The sequence below is a fragment of the Peromyscus leucopus genome, chromosome 7 (assembly GCF_004664715.2).
Source record: "Peromyscus leucopus breed LL Stock chromosome 7, UCI_PerLeu_2.1, whole genome shotgun sequence".
Lineage (NCBI taxonomy): Eukaryota > Metazoa > Chordata > Mammalia > Rodentia > Cricetidae > Peromyscus > Peromyscus leucopus.
This window is the reverse complement of record NC_051069.1, coordinates 19,452,207-19,476,509: the sequence shown is the minus strand read 5'-3', so window position 1 is coordinate 19,476,509 and position 24,303 is coordinate 19,452,207. Positions and strand designations below refer to the sequence as shown.

Genomic DNA, 24,303 nt, shown 5'->3' with positions numbered 1-24,303 from the left:
AATTCTAAAATACTGCTTATCATATTTCCTCAGAGAATGCTAATGTTTGATGGGAAAACACCTAACCATATTAAGCAGTAGTAGAAATAACAGTTTCTGGGACCAGCTCTGATGCAAAGTCTAGATGCCATGTGAAGCACTAAGAGTATCTATCTCCTGGACACACTCAAGAAACAACTTCTGCTGTGGTCTAACAAAAATTGTATCAACAACACTACACTGACCTGCCCAGCTTTCCTGTGCACCCCTGAGGCTTTAGCCTAGTGTCTGAAAGAGGTAACCCCAATCCTCTCCCTGTAGTGTACCTGGCTGTGTAAACACTTTACTGATACACTAAAATAATGTTAGCAGTTGCTCTGGTGATGGCTTTACAGAAGCAGATACAGAAAGAAAGTATACCTGAATTATTCCTGACTGGCGGGTTGAGGAGGAGATTGTGGTCTCAAGGTCGTACGTTACTAAGGCTTTCCCCCACATTGCTTCATGCTCGTAAGTCCGTATCCTACAGGAAAAGATGGGAAAAGCGCCTTTTGTTTTTGTATGCATATGGCTCCTTCAAAAAGTAGAATTATTATCTAAAAAGTGCAATTTACCTTGTAAGGGGTTGTAACATTTTCCCTCCACCACAGCCATACAGGCTGTCTGGCTCTCCTATGCTTCTGTAGATCTCTAAGAGAAGATCCTGAAAACAGAAATACCAAAGACAGAATTGACAAAAAAGAAAAAAATCAGTTCATGAATTCATAAGCTTTAAATTTTATCATTATCAATTCATAACTCTCAACTTATAAATGTGTTGTAAAAGATAATGATATTTTAAATATTTGAATTAATAGCACAGTAGATTTGTCCCAGACAACAATGATTATAGTCTACTTTAGAAGTGATGCTCGCAGACTGGACAGATGGCTCAGCAATTGAGAGCACCTACTGTTCTTGCAGAGGACCCAGGTTTGGTCCCCAGCACCCACATGGTGGCACTCACAATCATTTGTAATTCCAGTACTATGGAATCCAATGCACTCTCCTAGCCTCAGCAAGCACCAGGCATGCACATGGTGCACTTATATACATACAAACAAAACACTCATATGCATAAAATAAATCTAAAAAAGTGACACTCACAATTTTATGAATTAGATAAAACATGTATACCAACATATTAGGTTTTTTAAAAATCACATTCAGCAATAATGACAAAACAAAACAATCTAGTCAACAAATGAAATTGTAACTGGGAAAATAAAATTCTGCAAAGCTTAACTACTAAAACTGGCAAAACCAAAGGACATAATTTTATTTAAAATGCATAATAGTTTTTTAAATGTGCTGTGCATAAAGCAGCAATTTAATTACTTAAACACCTTTTGTGAAATTTACATAGGAAATACTAGGGCTGTTTAACATCAATGAAATAAAATAACAACAATAAAAAAAATAGAAGCTACATTTAATAGAAAAATGAGCAAGCAATTTACCTGCCTTGACATTTTTGCTATGGGGAGTATTTCCTAAAAACAAATCCATCAATATTGGTATAATTCTACACATAATTCTTATTTAAATATTCTATTCATAGACATGAAATAAAGCCTTAAGAATTAAAACACTCAGTACCTAATAGTGCTTGGTATAAGAAGATATTCATAAAAACTCAACACAGAAAGGTGAAACTATTTATTATCAAGAGAAAAAAAAACACTAATCTAGTGGGTCACATGGTAAGCACAAAAGAGAACTGAGGAGTTCAGGAGATGCTCCGTCACTAAAGTGCTTGCCATGAAAGCATTAAGACCTAAGTCCAGATCCCCAGCACACACATAGAAAGCTCAGAGCAGCTGAAAGCATTGGTGATCCTAGCTCTAGGGAGGCAGACAAGTAGATCCCTAGATCTCATTGATCAGCGACCCCAGGAATATCTCTGGGTTTAAGAAGACACCTTGTCTCAAAAATTAAGATAGAGATTAAAGACACCTGATTTCAACCACATGCACGCAGGAGGGTGCAACACGGCTAAAAGTGAGTGTGAAGTTAAATGAAATGAAAGGTTACTAGCAGACTTAGCAATTTCTAGTTCATGGAAAACATGAGGCAAGTGCCATTTTAATGGACTGAAGGGAAGAAAGGGAGAGAGCCAATACAGACATTATCACAGAGTCCGGCTGTGACGACAGCAACACCTAAAGAGAACACAGGGAAGAGAGGAGCTCCTTCCATCTCCAAGAACAGACATGTTTTAAACAGTAGAGGTTGGAAAGTTTGTAAGACAGTTCTGAAGGAGCACAGCATACCAAAGTTTCTGAGAAAGAACAGATAAACAACCTGGGATAAAGGGAAAGTGGTTTTTCTATTTTAAAAAGAGAGGGGGTGGTGACAAGAGCACATGTGGAGAGACTCGAGTCTGACTATGGGATGTTGTGGGATTCCTACCTACATGGTGGCTTGAATAAGAATGGCCCCCCAGGCTCATGTTTGAATACTTGGTCCCCAGGTGGAAAAGTTTGGGAAGGATTATGGAAGAAGTGTGTCATTGGGGGCGGGCTTCCCTCTCTCCCTCTCCTTGCCATGCCTTTGCTCTGCCATTTTGGACTATAACCCTCTAAAACCGTAAGCCCCAAATTAAACACTTTTTTTTTTATAAGTTGCCTTGTCATGGTTTCTTACCATAACAACAGAAAAGTAACCGAGCATCAACTATTCTCTCCAAGAAGCAGAAGGCAAGTTGAATACAAGTAGAAAAAAAGTAAAGTACAGAGGTTTCCTCAAAGCAGAGAGGTTCAAACTGCCATTGTGGAGGAATGAGCTGGTCAGAGAGATTCAGGAATGGCAAACAGTGCTATGAAGTATGTCGAGACAGTACTAGAAACTTACAAATGAAGTTGCTGCTCTGTGACCTATGTATATATACAAGAAGTTAGTAACTTATAAATACTTACAAATAAAATAGAAGAGAACACAATGGCAAAAACTGTGTGGTATAAATTTACCCCGTGAGACAGGTGCTTTCACTTCAGTCTTTCATGTAAGAGGTTCAAAGTCAGAAAGGGTGGGTTATTTATGCAGCACTACACAAGTAGCAGGTCAAGACTGCAAATTATTTCTCTACTCAGAGCATGAATTTATAAATATATATATACATACATATATGTATCGCTTAGTTCAGTAAGTAGCTTCAGTTTTAAAATCAATTATATCACTATAAGAAAATATAATCCAACACATCACATAAAAATCATTAGAGTTTCTAATATTTACCTGTAAGCTTATTCCAGTTTCTTCTTTACTTTTTTCACTCAAACTAGAAATAGTTGTACCTTGACTTCCTTCTTCAAATGTTGGACTTCTGTTTATCATAAGAACATCTCTTTTAATGAAGATATACTATCTAAAAGGTTATGAATATATTTATTCTTTACTTTAACAGAAAGAAACTAATTATGGTTACAAAAATAACAGTGAGCCATTTATACTTTAACACAGAATATCACTTAGAGCCGGGTGAATATCATTTAGACCTGGCATGGAAAAGAAATTGAGAAATTATATGATAACAATATTGTATAAATGGCAAAGTTATATGCCAAACATCTTATTCATATAGAAACAAGCCTGTTTAAAAGGGAGGTTTCCCAATTTGATTCTAAATACTGTATCAGTAGTCTTACCTAAAGTTCAACTTGATAATTTCAGATATACATTGTTAAGACCACAAGATACAATTTAACCTCCAGTTAACTGAAAAAAGTTAAGAAATCTGATGAAAGTGGGATCCACTGAAATCTAAGATTATAAAGTAATAAATAATGGGACTAGAACTCAAATTTATCTACTCTAAGACCTTACCTTTAAAATTAAGCATTTAAATACATGAGTGTAATAGTTTGGTAAGTGACTCAATTTTAGTATCATGACTGTTATTTTTATGCCTATAATAATCCAATATATAAGTTAAATACTGCCATAAATGAAAATAACCCTTCTAATATCTTTTTAAATCATGTTCTGTTTTTCTATTACTATTTTCCCTCAAACTAGAAAAAATATACTTTTGTTTCCTTTGTCCAATGTGGCACTTTCTTATCAATTACACTTTTGATACCTATACAAACTGGTATAATCACTTTAAGAAACAATTTGTGTTGGGTGGTGGTGGGGCACACCTTTAATCCCAGCACTCGGGAGGTAGAGGCAGAGGCAGGGAGATCTCTGTGAGTTGGAGGCCAGCCTGGGCTACAGAGCGAGATTCAGGACAGGCACCAAAAGTACACAGAGAAACCCTGTTTCAAAAAAAAAAAAAAAAAGGAAGGAAGGGAGGGAGGGGGGGAGAGAGAGGGAGGGAGGGAGGGAGGGAGGGAGAGAGGGAGGGAGGGAGGGAGGGAGGGAGGGAGGGAGGGAGGGAGGGAGGGAGGGAGGAAGGAAGGAAGGAAGGAAGGAAGGAAGGAAGGAAGGAAGAAAGGAAGGAAGGAAGGAAGGAAGGCAGGCAGGCAGGCAGGCAGGCAGGCAGCTGATCTTCCTAAGTTGAAAATCTGTACATCAGTACTTCTCAGCACAGCATATGTCACTGACAGACAGGTAACAAGCTGTGGTATCTTTCTCTCAGTGCACCATGGGCGTCACAAACTAAAGAATGACAGCAACAGGCAGCACAGATGAGTCAGTCTTATGAAAAACCTGAGTGGAAAAGATGGCAGATAAAATGCCTTATGAAACTCAAAAGTGGGGAGTACTAGGCTGTATTTCCAGGTTCATGCTAATATGACAAAAATATCAACTAGACTTGAGAAACGACAGACATCTGATCACCTTTACCTCTTAAAGGGAGCTCAGGAGCCGGACACAGGAGAGCACCGAGTAACAGAATGCTGCTGACAACATTCTACTTTGCTTTGTAACCTTCAGGTATAGATATGACATATATCCTACTTATTTCCAAAAATTCAGAAAAATGAAGACACTATAGTGGTATGGCACTGTAATCTAGAGCCGCAATTCACCAGGTGTGGCGGCTCACACATTTCACTCAGCACTTCAGGGGCAAAGGCAGGTGGATCTTTGCTTTTGAGGCCAGCCTGGTAAACATATTGAGCTCCATATTGGCTAGGACTATACAGTGAGACCCTGTCTCAAAAATAAAATAAAATAAAGCTCCAATTCATTTAGACAACCAGTGTGTAACAGAGTTGCCTGTACTTCTGTCGGTCATCACCTTAGGAATCTGGATTATTAAGAAGACCGAAGTTGTACGCTTCTGCTGGCTAAATCTTGTTAATAAGGTTTCTTGTTTTAAAACAGACTAAGGACACTAACACTGAAATTTCAGTTTCTTAGGAGCATGTTAACAACAACAACAAAATAGATGTATCTCAAATGCCTATTATGAAGAATTTTATTAAACAATTTGAATAAAAATGAATGACTTTGCTTCCTTGACAATACAGGTAAACTGCTTACCTGTATTCTGTATTCACTACCTTAGAGCTCCAGGTGGGCTCCTCTAACAGCCACTGTGAACTCCTGTACACATCACTGTCTGCCCTCCCTTCCTCATCACATCTTTGGGGGGAAAGAACCCCAGAAGAGACCGTCAACGCAAATGCAGAACACACGAATGCTTGGAGGAAAGCAGTTCTGCACGAGTTTGCTCCATTCACACAACGGCTGACTTTAAAATGTTAAGATGCTTTTATTTTACTCCCTGAAGACTTAGTATTTACTCCCGATTAACAAAAAAATATTATCCTATGGACCTTCAATGCCAAAATGTATTCAAACTGCAATTACTACCATATACTTGGACTTCATGAATTTACAGTGATTATGAACACATTGGTTACATGTGTCCACACAATGTAGATTTGTAATTGTTTTCAACCGAAAAGCAGAGATTTAAATTATGAAACCAGGAAGAAAAAAATTGGTCCAAATGTATGTTAGCTACTCACAGACCATATTTCTGGTCCTACTTTTCCAATCTAAACAACACACCAAATTTCCCTCTTAATGACAACTACAATTTATTAGTAGCAAAAATAATGTATGTGTTGGCATAACTCACATTTGTGATTTCAATTTCTTAGTAAGGATGAATTAGTGGTAAGAAAGTGAGGTTATATGTAAACACATACATAGGCTATTTCAGATGGACAAGGATTTGTATGGTGATATTTTATTTGTGCTGAAATGTGATTTTATTTGTATGTTAATAAATAAAGTTGCCTGGGGATCAGAGAAGCGAGCCATTAAGCAGAAGTGCGGCAGTGGTGGCACATGCCCTTAATCCGATCACATGGCAGGCAGAATCTCTGTGTGGTCAAGGACACAGTCAAGTGGTGACCCGAACCTTTAATCCCAGTACCAACCATAGAGACCTGGAGGTCTGTATAGACAGGCAGTGACGAAGAAGTCATGTGGTTGGGTTTAGAGCCAATGAGAAGGTAGAACAGAAAGGCAATAAAAAGACAGGTCACACAGGAGAAGGTCTCTCTCTCAGGGGAAGGACAGCAGTGAGTGGTGAGCTAAGGCTATTCGCTAGTGCTCTGATCTCTTGGGCTTTTAACTCTGTATTTGTCTCTGTGTTTCTTATTTAATAAGACCGTTTAGAATTTCGTCTACAGATTTGAAAGGAGGTTCGTGTAATAAAGCAGGTAATGCAATTTTAATACCCTATTTTCTTGCCTATTTTTCATCATGATCTATGATCATATTTTTATTAGCTTCTTATAAAAGTTCTAACTCAATCAGAGGAAATCACATTGAAGGAGCTAGAAATACAAGCAGGCAACACATAAATGAAACTTATTTAGTCACAGACAGGAATTAGTCACATTACAGTCAAAAAGTAAAATAAATCCTGAAAGCTGAAGGACGGACTTAGAGGTAAATCTAATGTAACCAAATTTAGGAAATCATTCAATCATGAAAACATTTATGAATCATTTATGTTCCCAATGCTAGCTATTACAAGGAATACACAAACAATCAAGTATTGTCTTTATTTAGAAGCATCCTATATATCGAGTCTTTATAATATAAAATAGAATATATCACATAACTGGAATTCCTATTTTTTAAGAGAATTACCTCTTTAAAAAATTTATTACTTTGCTTTGATATAGAAAATTTCTGCCTAACGTGTCTTTTAAATGGAGAAATGGGACAAAATAAATCTTTACTATATACTTTTATTGAAACAGTATCAACACCAATTTAAAAACCAAAATGTCCAAACCCATTACCTTTTCTCTTGCTCATCCATGCTTTTCTTATCTGAATAGATCTCTGCATAGAGCAATGCCGTGAAGTGAGCAGCACAAGACTGAGCCACCTTTGCAACCTCCAGGTAATTCAAGTCCAGCCAGAAAGCATCATCGAAAGCTGTTCCTGAAGAAGGCCTGAAGAGGAATTAAACACAATGCCAGGTCTCTGCTAACACACGACGCACAATGGTACAGGACGTAACTGCAAGCCACAGTTCTCTAGTGTATGGTTATAAACCACTCTAAGATAGCTTGGCTAAAGTCCAGTTCTCAACCGTCTTGGCTCATAAACCTCTCAGTAGCAGAAAGCTACTAATCACTCCATACAAATCTGGGCTCTGCACCCACACTTTTTACATCATCAGCTGCAAAGGACAGCTTCACAGTCACTTTTACTATAAAAACATTGTTTCTTCTCAGACAGGAAAAAAAAACCACTGTGATGGGTTAATTCTGATTGCCAACTTGATGGAATTTAGAAAGACCGTGGACACAAACTTCTGGGCATGTCTTGACACAGATTTCTAGACTAAGTTAACTGACGTGAGAAGACCCACCCTGAATGTGGGTGGCAGTATTCCACGAGCTCAAATCCTGTGCTGAATAGAAAGGATAAAGCGAGTTGAGCACCAGCATCAATGGCGCTCTGCTCCCCAAAAATGGACAAAAAGCCATCTATCAGCCGCCTCCTGCTGTTACCACCGTGACTTCTCCAATACGATCAAATGCACACCTCAAGCTAAAAGCCAAAATAAACCCTTCCTCCTTACGCTGCTTCTGTTGGGTGCTTTGCCACTGTGGTGAGAAAAGTAATATACATGTCTTTTCTGTTGCAATTGTTTGCTCCTATTATCCAACAGTGAACTACTTAATAAAAAATGTGCACTGTGGTAATGACAGTTCAGAACTGGAAACTATAGACAGCATCTTCTTCAAAGCTAACACTATAGACATAAGATAGCATAGTAGTGAAGGGTACTGGCTCTGGAGCAGTATACAGCTAAGTACAAAGCTAGCTTTACCACCTACTGCTAGCTGTATCATCTGTAGCAACTTAATCCAGTCAGTTCTAGTCCTATCTGTAAATACTACAACAGCACATACCACATCTTCTACACAGTCAGCACTTCAGTACAATAATTACTTCTGAGGAAATTCAAGTTCAGAGAAGTAAAAGTTGCCCACAGAGAAGAACTGTACATTTTTTCAATGTCAGGTGTATTATACACATTGTCAATTTTGATTACCACACACCACTATCCTTAAAGTACACCTTATACTGATATTTATTTGGGAGTGGCTCACTAGTGCTGCCTGTCCTAGAACTCTCCATGTAGACCAAACTGTCCTGGAGTTCACAGAGATGCTCCTGCCTCTGCCTGGGGTTAAAGGCATGCATCAATATGCGTGTGCCCTTATCCTGATTTTTAAGAAGGAGAAGACATCAGGTAACACGCTCAGATCACACAGCTTTTAACAAAGTACTCAACTTGAATTTGGTCATGCCCTAGTCACACTTTCCTGAGTAATTTTTAAAAGATTTTTTTTTTTCTTTTTCAAGACTGGGTCTTTCTGTGCAGCTGTGGCTGTGCAGGAACTCACTATGTAGACCACAGTGGTCTACATAGTATCCACCTGCCTCTGCCTCCTGAATGCTGGGAAAGGTGTGCACCACCACATCAGACCTTCAAGTTTTAATAACAATAAAAAAAGTAACTATTTTCTTTCTGACGATACTGTCTTTGTTTTGTAATTCTAGGCTGGCTTTAAACTCACTATAGCCCAGGCTGGCTTCAAATCACAATCCTTTTCCTCAGCCTCCTAAACACTATGATTATAGATGTTGACCACTATGCCCAGCTCAAGAATTTTTATCTTGTACAATTACTATATGTCAATTAAAAACAAAAATGTGAATTTTTCAATGTGATTGTGTTTATAGGATGTGTGTGTCCATGTTCACCATGTGCACATGTGGCGGTCAGAAAACCACCTTGGATGTTGATTCATGTCATCATCATCATCATCATGACATGATCCATGTCAACAAGACAGGGTCTCTCTTGTTCACTGCTGCATATACCAAGTTTGCTAGCCCATGCTCTTCTGGGGATTCTCCTGTCTCTGCTTCCTACCACCTTTTATGGATATGGGTTCTGGGGATCCAATCAGGCATCAGGCTTGCCATCAGCACGTCAGGTTTACACATCTTCCCAGCCCTAAGAAACGTTCTCTAAAAAAAGAATTCCCTTTTCTATGTCTTGCCAACAACATCGTCATTCTACCTCATTAAAGTCTGAAATAAATGGCTCCAAGATGAAACTACCTCCCAGTACCAGGAAAGGGCACTCACAGCTACAGTTAAGTGATTTCTCAGAAAAGGATATGCTATAAAACAAAATAAATCACAAACAAGACATTAAAATGCAAAAAAAAAATCTATTAGTGAAATGGAATGATATGAAAGGCATGTATCTTTTACAACAGCAATGTACTTAGGGTCAAATGTTCTGTTATCTTTTATCAAGCACTGTCACCATACGTACTCATTAGCATTAATTACTACTTGTCCAAATTACACATGCTCCTACACTTGGGTAGGGTTACAGTCAATACACCCATCCCAGGTTGAAAAAACTTTAAGTAAAAAAAATTCATTTATCACACCTAACCTACTGAAAATCATAGTAACACAGCACACTATGAGGGCACCAGTGATTGTTTATCATCTTTATCACATGGCTGACAGGGAGCCACAATCCAGCATGTCAAGAAAGGATACAGGACATGGTGGTGCTCACCTTTAATCCCAGCACTTGGGAGGCAGATGCAGGCAGATATCTGGGAGTTCAAGGCAGGGCTACTACAAAGTGGGAACAACAACCAGAAAAAAAAAAAAATTAAAAAATAAAATAAAATAAAAAAAGGAAAAGGAAAAAATAAAAAATAAAAAAAAAGATCATACTGCATTATCACCAGCCTGGAACATGGCAAGGATTCTATACCCAGCTTTCTCTGAATGCTAAAGTTGAAAAATCACAAGGTGCACTGGAACATTCTGAGTCAAGAATTCCAGCACTGTTTTCTTGAGAGTTCTGATAACTCTCTAGCAGTACATATCATCTGAACTGCCCACTGTGCCATTTCGAGCAATGTCTGTGCTTTGTTAAAAATCCCTTGAAAGCCTGGGGCAATGGTACACACCCAGCACTAGAAGTGGAGGAAGATCAGGAATTCAAGGCCATGGTGAATTTAGGGCTACCTTAGGCTACATATGACCTGGTCTCAAAAAGTAACAATAGACCCAGCACCATGACTGACTGAATGGGACAAGGAGACCCACATGCAGGCCTGGGGCGGGATGCACCGGGCTCCAAGGAAAAAGCACCCACCAGCACAATGGGCATTAATATGCTGGGCAAAGTTATGGTGCGCTATGGGAGAAAAAGAGACAGAATGGTTCATGTCCTGTGGACAGAGACATATCTGTATTGTGGTGTTGTGGGGTATTAGTACAGTGTGTGAAGATATACTGTTGTAATTGGCTTAATAAAGAGCTAAAAAGCCAATACATAGGTACATAGGTGGGGCTTCCAGGCAGAGAGAGGAAGTAGGGCATGAATCTAGGCAAGAGAATCGCCAGTGAGACACAGAATGCGTTGGACACACAGAATGAGATAGAGGTAAAGCCACGTGGTAGAATGTAGATTAATAAAAATATGGGTTAATTTAAGTTATAAGAGCTAGTTAAAAACAAGCCTAAGTTAAAAGTCAAGCTTTCATAATTAATTATAAGTTGGTGTGTCATTATCTGGGAGCTGGCTGGTGGGACAGAGAAAAGCTCATTACATATCTGAAGGGGTGAAAGTAGTGAGGAGCAGACTGCGGTACCCAGAGCCATGGTGATGTTGGGCCTGGGCTGCTGCCAGGACCCATGTCTGGGTTCATGGCCCTGATGCAGCCTCAGTCTGTGTTGATGTCCATTCCTGATACCACCAAGGCCTAGAGGATAGGGCTGTACAGAGTTGACCCTTCCCCTCCCCCACTGGCTGCAACACTAGAGAGAACTGCTCCTGCCCCTTACTAGCTGAAGTACTCAGGAGAGGGTCCTACCTTTCACCTGGGCAACACAGTAGAGCTGGCCCTGATGGTGTAGAAGTGGGAGAGCCGGCCCAAAGGGTGCGAAAACAGAACTAGCCCCGCCGTTGCTCATCACTGCAAAGGGTGAACTAGCCAGGGCAATGCTGAAGAGTGCACCTTGGTGGTGATGACAGGGGAGAGCTGGTAGGCTGACCAACCCTGCAACTACCCAGGCCCAGAAGCAGGGCTATGAGCTGGCTCACCCCAACATCTACCCCGTCTATAATCTGCCAGAGCACATGAAGGGGCCAGTCCTGCAGACCCAAAGCTCCACAACACAGGGCAACAGGATATCCAAGGGGAGTTCCAGTGAGTGCCCAGCATCAACAGTGTAGCAGAAATCAGAGGCCTCGAACCAGACCAATGACTCTTCAATGAACACTTGTAAGTAAAGATATTTGGATAAAAGGGTTTACTGAGTGATTCATTGTGTCATACTATAGTTTCCATGACAAGATTGATTTTTTTTCCTTTCTTTTTCCTTAAATTTTATTTATTTTGGGGGGGAAGGTTGCAAGTTCAGACAGCAGATATGAAGAGATAGGGAAATGAATGAGATGGAGATGCATGATGTGAAAGACACAAAGAATAAATAAAAAGAAAGTTAAAAAAAATCACAACAAACACAAAGACACTATATTGTAAAGTAACTCACTTAAATCAATTCTGTCATATCACAAAAATACTACAGTTTTCATAATAAGTATGGCACACAGCAACAAAAGCTTTAACTTATAACAAAGATGATAAAGGAGATATCCAACTCTAGCTACCCTAAGAACTACTTAATGAGCAGGGGCAGTACTGAGAACAATCACTAAAGCATGATTTAGCCACAGCAGTATGCCTGCTGGGACAGCTGGGACAAGAACCGACAGTCCCCCACATTTAACCTAAGTGCTATCCGACATGTAGAAACAGAAGCATCATACCCGTTAATTTTCACGGTCCGAAGCTGTTGCAAATAAAACAATTAGGCTAAAATGAGGCAAAAGGAAGGTAGAGTGCCCAGTTCCCAACCTAAGAAACAATTGTTATCATATTACCTTTTCTGTCTTCTCAAATAATCAACAACAGCAAGCATTGTTCTTTGTGATTTTTTATCCAAACAGCAACGGAGAAAGTGCTCTGGCTCTAACAGAAACAGAAATAGCTCCTCTTAGTCTTAGACCGATGTAAAAGTACTTCCTTGTCTGTGTCCTCCTTCTATACTGTAAGATTCTGATGGGTGGTACACCAAACACAAAAATGCTTCTTAATAAATTCAAATCAATTTAATTTAGTGGCATTCCTTTTATTTCAAAAGAAACAAATATGTATAATATAAACAAGAATTTGTGTTGCCAATTATGATTTGTTTCTGAAGGAGTACCTACTGCTTTGAGATGTCTGGAATGTTTTATGTGCCTGGTGCTTAGTACATTTACAACCATGAACAAATCTAGACTGTTTCTGCACAAAGAACTCACTGACTAGCTTGGAGGCTCTTCAAATGGTGGGACAAGTGGTGTGAGAGAAAGGTTAAGAATGCTCTAGAAGTTATGTGAGAGTGACCACACCTGGACTAAGAAAAGCTTGAAGGAGAAAGTAACATCCGAAGCCAAAATACTGGTTGGAGGGGGAAGGGGAAGGATGGAGTACCAGGGAAGCTCAGCAGAGTCCAATGCGGCTGAGTGCAGCTCAGTTGGTAAGTGTGCTTGGCTAGCCTGCACGAAGCCCTGGGCTCAAGCCCCAGCACTGTATAAACTGGGTGTCGTGGCACATGACTCTAATGCCAGCATTTGAGAGGTACAGGCAGAATTACAAATTAAAGTCTTCCACTGATACATGAGAACCATTTGAGTTGCTGTCTCAAAAAAAACAAAATAAAACACACACCAACAAAAGTGCATTGAAGGTGGCTAGTAGCAAGTAGAATTCAAAAGGTAGTGAGAGAATCTCAACCTGCTGAACCAGAGCTAGAAAGCAAAAAGGATGATGGTGACCTAGGAAACAGAACTGGCAAGATTTGGTATTCAGATAGGTGAGAAAGGTTTTAGTGTGGACAGCAAAGTACCATTTATTTTTTTAAATTTAATTTAATTTTATTTTACAATACAATTCAGTTCTACATATCAACCACTGATTCCCTTGTTCTCCCCCCTCCCGCCCCCTCCCCTTCCCCCCAGCCCACCCCCCATTCCCACCTCCTCCAGGGCAAAGCTTCCTTCCCCCAAGGACTGAGATCAACCTGGTAGACTCAGTCCAGGCAGGTCCAGTCCCCTCCTCCCAGGCCAAGCCAAGCGACCCTGCAGAAGCTCCAGGTTTCAAACAGCCAACTCATTTCTTTTTATTCACATAACTGGGTTTGAGAATCATGTGAGACATTCAAGTAAAGGTCTGAGACTTCCAGACACCAGAAAGATAAAGCATTTAAGATTTATAGGAATCTACATTTATTGTCATTTTCAATAATAGCTTTATATATGTGAAGTCCAAAATTTCATTTAAGGTAATAAAAATATTAGCACTCTCTAGAGATAAAACTAGGTAATTTTGCTATTAAGTGATCAGAGCATAAACATAAGTAGTAAAATTGTTTAAACTATTCTTAAACTTTAAATTATTACTTATACCTATGGATGACTTATATTTCTATTTCCCCAATTAAACATAGGTGATATATTTTAGATAACTAGTAAAATCTCTGTAAGAATTATTTTAGAATTTTTATATTGTATTTAATTATGTTTTAAAATAGACTTAATTACAGTAATTATTATGCATTTGGGCACTCAGGCAGGGAGCTCATATGGAGGTCAGAGGATAGCTTTGTGCAGACTGGTTCTCTCCTTCTACTGTGTGGGTTTCTCAAGAACAAACTCAGGTCATCAGGTTTTGGCAGCAAGCACTTTTACCCATTAAAACCACATTAACCCATACTTTAGGATTTTTAATTCAGCAATGCCCCAAAACTTCATAAGCATGTTCCAGATCATTTTGATGAACAATTTCTAATCTAATAAGGCCACAGGAGGGGGCAACCATGTCTATGTTTATATTTTCTTTCAGACAGATTGTTACTTTTTAAAATTTTTAATTGAAATCATATATATTAATGGGATGCCATTTGGTTTTTCAATATAAGTATGTATTTGTTTTAATTAGGTTAAGTATATCTATCTCCTCGAAAATTTGTTTATAATAAAAACATACTATTTCTTCACTCTTTTTTAGAACGATTTTTAAAAATGTGTGTGTAGGTATGTGCACATGAATGCAAGTGCCTACGGAGGAAAGAAGTGTCAGGTCCCCACGGAGCTGGAGTTACAGGTGAGTCACCCAACATGGTACTGTTGGTGACTGAGAATCGAACTCAGGTTATGTACTTTCCAAGATCCCACAGGTTTGTTTGCTTGTTTTTACATGCAATACATTATCCTTATCAACAGTCACCCCACTCTGCAACACAATGTCAGATCTTATCCCTACATAACTGTAACTTAGGAGCCTTTAGTCAACTCTCCCCAGCCTCTCTCAACCTCAATGAAACAGCAACTCAGACACACAAAAACAGCAAAATGAAGTCTAAAGAACACCAGACATTTCAAACAAAGGCTATCATAGTAAAGGTAGAGAAACAGGGAAAATTGAATAATCACAATTATGCTAAAGTGACTATAAACACACTAAGATGTGGTTATTAAAATGGTATTTCCTGAAATGCAATATGTGAATTTGTGCCTAGTTTTATGCTTGTGTATATTAAACACAGAAAATTAACAGTATAGAATTGTTTTCTTATCCTTTTGAAATTTCAGTTTGAAGAAGTGATCTATAATGAACCCTCAACCATATTTATATGGGTTACAGGTACTGTGTATACTTAAACTCAAGTGTAATTTCTCTTCTCTCTCTTTTTGCGTATATGTGGAGGCTACATGTGGAGGACAAAGGCTGACACTTAGTATCTTTCTTGATTGCTCTCCATTTTATATATACTCTGGCAAAGTCTCTCAAACCCAGAGTTCACTGCGCTGGCTAGTTTAGCTCATGAGCTTGCTCTAGGGAGCCCAAATATCCACCTCTGGTAAACCAAGCTGGGCAGGGGGCTATCACACTAACCTGTCTTTTACATGGGTGTTGGGGGTCTAATCTCTGGTCCTTGCAAGCACTTTACCTGCCGAGCCGTTTTCCTACCCCCACCTGCCCAGGTGTGATCTCTTAAGAAACAGCATCAGAAATGCCCTTTGGTTTATTTGGCTTTTTTTTTTTTTTTTTTTTTTTCAATGTGTGAAGGAAACTTCATTAGAAGGAAAATGATAACACAGATCAGATATGCTGCTTGAGAGTATTCAAATCCCAGAAATACTTCTTATCATGAAAGTAAAATTAGAAGGATATACCTCAAATGTAAACAAATATAAATATACAAATTTCTATTTATGTACATATGAATCCAAATGTAGATATCTTGGATTATATGATTGTGGATAATTAATTTTTTTTCTTTTTGGGTAATTTATTTTTTAAAAAAACTTGTAGAATGCCTATTGTCTACAAAAATACACCTGATTTGGTGATAGAAAGTTTTTAAAAAGTAGCTGGCCAGAATTATAAAAATATGAAAACTTTATCATATACCTCTATCATACTCTATCATACCTCTACATGTTTTTTTCCATTGCTAAAATGGAAGCTCTGTTGTTCACATCCATATTGCAAGCACAATGCCAGACATACAGAATGTACAGTAAGCTTCCCTGTTATTTACTGAGCCATCTTTCTCTAGAGCTGAGAAGTTAATGGTATAAACATTAACAATTGAAAAGAATACCTGAATCCGAATTTGCAGGAGTTGCTGATCGGCTTGCCTGTGAGAGGTGTTTAAAACAGCTAGTGAAAAATCCTCGAATGTGTGTAGACAGTAGAGTTCTCCAAGATTCACATGTATCTTGAAGTAAGATATCATGGATCAAGTATGGTAGCACAGTCTGACAAAAGTCCGTTTTCACCTAGAACACAGCATTTAGAGTAACATAATTCACTTAAAATGTTTATCCCCTATTACTGACATATGAAAAATTTAAAACTATACAGTGATCTCCCATGAACTCAATATAGTACTAAATAGCAACCACTATCACCAATATTATGTCTCAAGTAGTATTTAAAGAATAAATAAACAAGCCGGGCAGCGGTGGCACACGCCTTTAATCCCAGCACTTGGGAGGCAGAGCCAGGTGGATCTCTGTGAGTTCGAGGCCAGCCTGATCTACAGAGTGAGTTCCAGGACAGGCACCAAAAAACTACACAGAGAAACCCTGTCTTGAAAAACCAACCAACCAATCAACCAACCAACCAAACAAACAAACAGTTATACCAAGCAAGATATCTCAGGACTTGGGAGATGGTGGCAGGAGGAACATGAGTTCAAAGTCATTATTGGTTACATACTGGGACCCTACCTCAAAATAAAACAACCAACAACAAAATCCCAGGGTTGACTCCTGCTCCTAACACACTAAAGGCACATGCTCTCCCAGTGAGCCACAACCTTTGTTTGTCTCCACTCTTAACTCTTTGAATTGACTAATACACTATTTGCTGAAATTGACTGGACCAGACCTTCAATATAAAACTCTTGCCTACTGCTGCTTATCTTTCTTCACTCAGAAAGCATGCTGAAGAACCCCAACTGACAGTGAAGAAAGCAGGAGCTGACTTCCAGTAATATACGTAATTTATAATCACCATTACTTTAAGTGTCATTGCTACTACCCTAGCACTCTGTAGAACTTAACTAGTATGCTGCCATCTCAAAACTAAAGCCTGCCGTGTAGTTCTGGCTAACCAAAGACACCCACTTTAATGGATTTACAGGAGTTGAATGTAGCTGACACTGCAGGCAGATGATACACTCATCATGCAGTGTTGTTTCAAATATGCAAATCACAGTCAGATACACAGAAGTTAAACTGAATGAGAAAAGCAAAGAAGAACAAAAAAACGTAGGATCTAAGTCAGATTAATTAATCCTCTTACCTCACACATTGGCTTTAATAACTGAAGAATTTCACTTTTTATGCCTCCACTGTCTAAAAAAGCACACGTCAGTGTCTTTATCCAAATGTCATGACTTTCACTTTGAGGGACCCACAGATTCACATCATCCAGGCCTTCGAACACATCTTCTTTAACAAATCGGGGTACTTCTAAAAACTAGAAGTAGAACATCATTTCCTATGTCAAATAAATATCCGTGCACAGCCAAATCTGTTCCTAATAAAACTAAGAACACTTAAACTACATCTGGGGCCCCCCGTATGGGTCAAGAAGTAAAGGTACTTGCCATCAACCCTCACTGACCAAAGTCTGATCCCCAGAACCTACATGGTGTAAGGAGAGAACTGACTCCAGCAAGTTGTTCTCTCACCTGCTCATGAGTGCCATGGCACACACATGTCTACACATATAAACACATAAATGAAAAAATAAATATTTGATAAAAGAATTAAACCTGAATATTTAAAAGTTAAATAGATTAGACTAGGAGTGGTTGTTCAGGCCTGTAATCTCAACTGTTCAGAAGCTGGAGTAGGAGGATTTTAAGTTCAAAGCCTGCTTGGTATCTTAGTGAAATCCTGTCTCAAAATAAAAGTAAAATAGAGCTGGGTTATAGGTTAGTGGTCAAGCACAAGCTAAGATCCAATCCCTGCTACAAAAATAAATGAGAGGGAAGGAGGAGCACACATGTGGAATGGGGGGATTTAAACTGGGGGAGTGATACTGTAAAAAGATTTCTGGTGTAGGAAGTGAGAAACCTGAGTTCTACTGTTAGTACTGTCACTCACTGATAGCATATCATACAAGTCACAATCTCTGCCTCATCTGGCTCATCTACAAAACTGGTTCATATCTACCATGCAAATTGATTTCAAAATAAAATGTGACTTTTATATGTTAAAAATACAGTACTTTACACTAAGCTATACTAGTAAGTTCATTAACAGTTTTTATTACTACTAATTTTACTAAGAACCTAATATATTAAAATTACTCTTTAATGATGGGTATTTCCATTGAACTTGAACAGGTAAAAACAACTGCACATTGCTGTCACTTTCTGAAAAGAGGAATGCTTAGGGACAAGAGATGCAAAAGATCTTAACGATACTGCAGACTGCTTCCAGTGGAATCGTCATGACATCAACATGCAAGAAGGGTGCTTACATTTCATCCAAGTTGGGCTAAAAGCAGTAAATGCTTGTTGGCTGATCACAACACCTAAAATCATCCAGGATCAATGGTGCATGGGATCAAAGGGTCCACTATACTGGAAAAGAATTTCCCCTCAGACCCAAATCACCACTTCTCTAGGTTATCTATTTCAACTTTTATATGCTGCCATAGTAAAAAATAACAAGTCCCTTGAATCCAGTATGTGCAGTATGAATTTTTCTAGCAAACAGTATATTATACATAACTATTTCAAGCAATATGATATCCAGAGTACAAAACAAATGTAACCATTCTACACATACATAATAGGTATTCAACAAACATTTGTTACTTAAGAGACCTTTTTCCTTGATGCTCTAAAAGGCTGTAGATAGGTCAGCATGGGATCCTCGGACATCTTATAATTCTCCCAGAAACTGTGCCCAGTCTTTGTAGCCAAAATGTTTTTCAAACACTTAGCAGCAGCTGATCGAACTTTGACACTGAAAAACAATTAATTTATCAATCTAGAATGCTATGCAAAAACTAAAACTTAAAATATTAGAAACTTCCTAGCTATAAAATTCTATAACACTGAAGAAAAAAAATCAAAGATTTTAAAAATATTCCCTCAGTAAACATGAGTTACTGATTACTTCAGCAGCAATTCTCATCATTCTATACAATAATGACTATGTTACTGACCATAAATTTAAAGCATTCTTAAGAGGAACTACTTGGAAATAACGTAGTCTACAAAATATGATTAGTGAAAAGTGGCAAAATCCTAATTCACCTAAGGAAACACATTGCTAGTATTTTCTCTAATGATACAAATTATTTTTGAAGTGAGGTACAATGATATCTTACTCCAAATGATAAAACTATTGCAAAAAAATTTTTTTTCCCCAGAACTGAGGACAGAACCCCGGGCGTTGCTTAGGCAAGTGCTCTACCACTGAGCCAAATCCCCAACCCCGCAAAAATATTTTTGAAGGTACATACTTATTCTGACAGAGCAGTTAGTTGAAAATCATTAGCACTTAAAACTTCTAAATAAAAAGTAAAAATCCTTCTTTTAAAACAAAAACACCCCAGGAAATGGAGGGCTACAACAGTCCTGAAAATATAGCAACTGACAAAACAATGTTACCAGGCCTGAGATTGGAATAATGACAAGTTATCAAAGTAAGGTTTAATTCTGTTCAGGTATGTTTTGCTAATTACCCAGAAGATGATCTATGAACCTGGATACATTCTTCCACATCTAATTCCTCAGCAAATCCTATTGATTATGTTAAAAACATATCCTGGTTCCATCCACGCCCCTCTTGTTCATTATTGATCTTCTAATTCATACCATCATTTTTTCCCCTCTGTACTATAGCGATAATTTCATAACCAATTCCTGTTTCTACTTTTGCCCCTTAGTCATGATGCTGGTTAGTTTCTTTTGACAACTGGACACAAGCTAGAGTTATCTGAGACAGTGCCTCCATCAGATTGGCCTGTAGAGAAGTCTGGGGAACATTTCTTTCTTTCTTTCTTTCTTTCTTTCTTTCTTTCTTTCTTTCTTTCTTTCTTTCTTTCTTTCTTTCTTTCTTTCTTTCTTTCTTTCTTTCTTTCTTTCTTTCTTTTTCTTTCTCTCTCTTTCTCTCTCAATCTCTCTCTCTCTCTCTCTCTCCCTCCCCCCCCCTCCCCCCTCCCTCCCTCCTTTCCTTATGTTTTATTTTCAAGACAGGGTTTCTCTGTGTAGCTCTGGAGCCTGTCCTGGAACTCACAGAGATCCGCCTCCTTCAACCTCCTGAGCGCTGGGATTAAAGGTATGCGCTACCACTGCCCAGCTCCATCTTGACTTTTTTGAAGAGATTTTCCACAGAAAACTTAATCACAAAATGATATGATACACATTAATCTCAAGTTTTTTTCTTTTTTTTTTTTAAATGATGTACAGACCTGCTAGTGTGACTATACAAGCATGAGAATAATGGGCAATGGTTAAGAGTTCTTTCTCTTTTACTGTTGGAGGGGGGAAAGCATTAGGTGTTTAGGGATTTCAGCATACAAAGGAGATGTTGACTAAGGAAATAACCACAAAACCTGATCAGAAAAGACTTCTTTGATGAATGTCATGTGATCTGAGTGATGATAAATTAACTTGAGATAATTAGGAGTAAAGCATTCCACATGGGGATGATAGAGTAAGATCATCTTATTTATATTTGTGATAGAGATACAAGGTGTATGTATATATATTAAAGCCATAAATTTTTATATACAGTGGTATTGTAGTACACCATACACAACTGGCTTTTATATGACAAATCAATCACTATTCTAGTTTGCTTCTACTGCTGTGATAAACACCATGCCCAAAAGTAAACTGATGGAGGAAAGTGTTTATTGCATCTTACAGTTTACAGTCCACTGTGACAGGAAGTCAGGGTGGGAACTCAAAAAGACAAGAACTAGAGCAGAGCCCATGAATGAATGTTACACACCAACCACCTTGCTCTCTAGGTCAGATACCTTTCTTATATCTATCAGGATCACCTGTCTAGGGGTAGCAATACCCTCAGTGGACTGGGTCCTTGCACATCAATCATTAATCAAGAAAATGTCCAAGCTGGGTGGTGGTGGCAGCATACACCTTTAATCCCAGTGCTAGGGAGGCAGAGGCAGGCAGATCTCTGTGAATTCTGGGACAGCCAGGGCTACACAGAGAAACTATATCTCAAAAAAACAAACAAAAGGTCAAGATGAATTAAGGCAGTAGCACATGCTGCAATCTTGGTACTTAGGAAGTAGAGGGCAAAGGGAGGAGGATCAGGAGTTCAGGATTATCCTCAACTACATAAGAAAGTTCAAGGCCAGGCTGAACTGTATGAGATTCTGTCTCAAAAAAGATAAGAGAAAAAAATGGATTAACAGTGGTAGAAAGACAGGGGAACACAATTAAAAAAAAAAAAAGATAGCAGTAAAATGTTTAATACAAGAATTTACATGGTAAGTATACAGTCACTGTAAAATTCTTTCACCTTTACTGTATGTTAAAAATTTATATAATAAAATGTTAAGATAGAACCCATGTCAGCCAGTTTAATATAACAAAAACAATGATAACAAAAAATATAGGGCCATTAAATCAGTAATGCAAATATGGTGAAAGACCCCCGCTCCATTATGAGGACATGGGGCGTTGGGCCAATGAAATGCCCCCCCCCCCCGGGTCCCAATAACTTAGCCTAAGAAACGCCATTCTGAAGGAATCAGAAAAACAGGAGTTCACAGCCGTAGCCAGCCACCCGGCCTTGAGAGAGATAACTATGGCCAGCCATCCAGCCTTGGGAGAGAGATAACTGTGGTCGGCGGCCTTGGGAGAAAAACAGTTGAGTCAAATCAGGATATTTTATGGCTGGCCCCCTGGCCTTGAGGAATAAGCAGCTGGGCTGGAAAAACACCCACTATACCCTGGGCAAAGCCAAGTCAGCCACACACATACGACCCCAAGTTCACCCTGGTCTTCTTTGAAACAACCAATAGGGACCCTGTAACTATGCTTCTCGCTTCTGTAACCGCGCCTCTGCCCCTGGGATCCCATAAAAAGTCCCCCTTGCCCTAGGAAAGCGCGCAAGTCCTCCGAGAGACTTCGCCCCAGGTACCCGTGTATCTAATAAACCCTCTTGCTTTTGCATCTGATCGGTGGTTTCGGTGTGTTCCTTGGGTTTGGGGTCTCTCCTGAAGGAAGATCTCCCCTGGGAATCTTTCAATGGCAGGTATAGGAAGAGAGGCAGAAGAATTATACTAATTATAATTTTCCTGAAAGCCAGATTTGGATTTGGTTTCTGTAATTGGATGAAAGGTGTACTCACCTGTCTTCCACCAGGGTATTGTTCAGGGCAGTCAGCATTATCAAGGTCCACTGAAGTTCATTGTCTTCAGGTAACCCATGGGCTTTGGTATAAGCTGTATCTTTATTATACTGTACAGCTATAGTAGAGAAATCCAGAGGACCTATTTCTCCCAAACACCTTCCAACAGCCTCTACATATAGAAACTTAATTTTAGTATAGCCATAAATAGTAGGGTATACAAGATTTCCAATTTAAAAAGTATTAACACCATTTTGTCATGCTTAAAAGATTTCAGTGTTTTTGAACATTGGGAGTAATGAAAGCTAAAAACACATCAATGCTGTAATATATTTTTCCCCAGAGATGACAGAAAATAAGTTAGCAGTTATAGTAACACAATATTAAAAGCACAAGTATTAACATATCTGGCACTGTATAAAATATCAACTTTAAACCTTAAAAAAAAGAAAATCCAGAGTGTCACACATATGTCACTCATAAATCTTAAACATCTAATTTAGTGAAAATTTTTAAACACATTTCATCAAGTCATCTATAAACACAGGCAGCTTTGCTTCCTCTCCACTTTGCACACTTTTCAATTCTTTTCCTTGCTTGATACTCTGGCTAGAACTTCAATATAGTGCTGAACACAAGCAATAAAGGGGAGTAACTTCTCTTTTCCCTGATGTTAGAGGAAGATTTCAGCCTTTTACCAGTAAGTGTGGCATATATTACAAGTACAAAACAGGATCATTCTGTGTTACACATGAAAGCAACTTTGGACTGCTAGGTTGCATAAATCAGCTTTATGCCCAGAAGCAGGACAATGGGCAAAGATGTGAATTCTGGGTGTAGGGGAGATTTGAGGGTTCTGGTAGGGTTGAGTTTCTAGATCTGGGTGATAGATGCACAAGTATTCTTTGACTGTGTACAAATATTTTAAACTAAGTACATGTGGTCTGTACTATTCATGTCTATATGTGAGACACATTTCAATAAATACCAAACTAAAGGTGAGTATGCTAGACAGTAGGCTCCACTGGAAAGTACACCAACAGCTTACTCTTCCCATTCTCAGTAAGGCACTACTGCCATGCCAGCTTCCAGCAAACATTAATCATGTGACTTTCCACACTAAGACCACCAAATCTAAATACCAATACTCAACGAAAGACTTAAATGGTATTTCAAAATATCTGAGTTTAACTATCCTTCAGAATCTTTGTTCCTTTTTGCTATAGACAAAATAAACACTAAATACCAGTAAGCTATACTTATAAAATATTTCAGAAGTTAATTAATTTGCAACTTAACAAAGCAGAGATTTATGTTATTCCTACATCTTTATAAGGCATATTAAGATTAACATTTATACACTATTAATTATTATTGCTAACTTTATAAGCATATTTAAGGAATATGAAAGGCAAGTGTCTAGGGTTACCTGAATTAAACAGAAACATAACTTAACAAACCACCCTTATTTCTCCAGTAAATCAAACAAGTTTACATTATTCTGACCATACTAAAGACCGTTCACCTAATCGTTACCTAAAACTTCTCTTTCACCAGTCTGGTTCACTGCCATCTTGGATAACTGCAACAGGCTGACAACCAACTTCACCATAATGCCATCCTGCGGGTTATCTAGAAATAGTTTAGAGAAAAGTGTTTCCATTATCGTAAGGACAACACATGTTTATTTTTCAACACATACCTCCAAAAGAGGACATTTTAAAAGGTTTTAAATCATAAACGGATTTTAAAAATACATAGATAGAATCCCGAAATATAGACACATGGAAATGATTAGCAAAATTTACCAAGCAGATAGAAAAATATCTTGAACA

At 38.5% G+C, this 24,303-nt stretch overlaps 1 protein-coding gene across 1 annotated transcript in view; it reads right to left on the bottom strand.

The window, feature by feature from the left end:
* The window catches only part of Atm (ATM serine/threonine kinase), a 112,787-nt gene that overhangs the window by 31,509 nt on the left and 56,975 nt on the right, over window positions 1-24,303 (bottom strand). The window contains exons 33-42 of the mRNA XM_028864961.2: window positions 24,005-24,100; window positions 22,469-22,640; window positions 18,958-19,099; window positions 17,421-17,597; window positions 16,213-16,390; window positions 12,443-12,530; window positions 7,236-7,391; window positions 3,256-3,343; window positions 594-682; window positions 400-502 (exon numbers count right to left, since the gene is read on the bottom strand). Of these exons, the coding sequence (XP_028720794.1) occupies window positions 400-502; window positions 594-682; window positions 3,256-3,343; window positions 7,236-7,391; window positions 12,443-12,530; window positions 16,213-16,390; window positions 17,421-17,597; window positions 18,958-19,099; window positions 22,469-22,640; window positions 24,005-24,100 (1,289 nt within the window). The remainder of the gene's footprint in view (window positions 1-399; window positions 503-593; window positions 683-3,255; window positions 3,344-7,235; window positions 7,392-12,442; window positions 12,531-16,212; window positions 16,391-17,420; window positions 17,598-18,957; window positions 19,100-22,468; window positions 22,641-24,004; window positions 24,101-24,303) is intronic.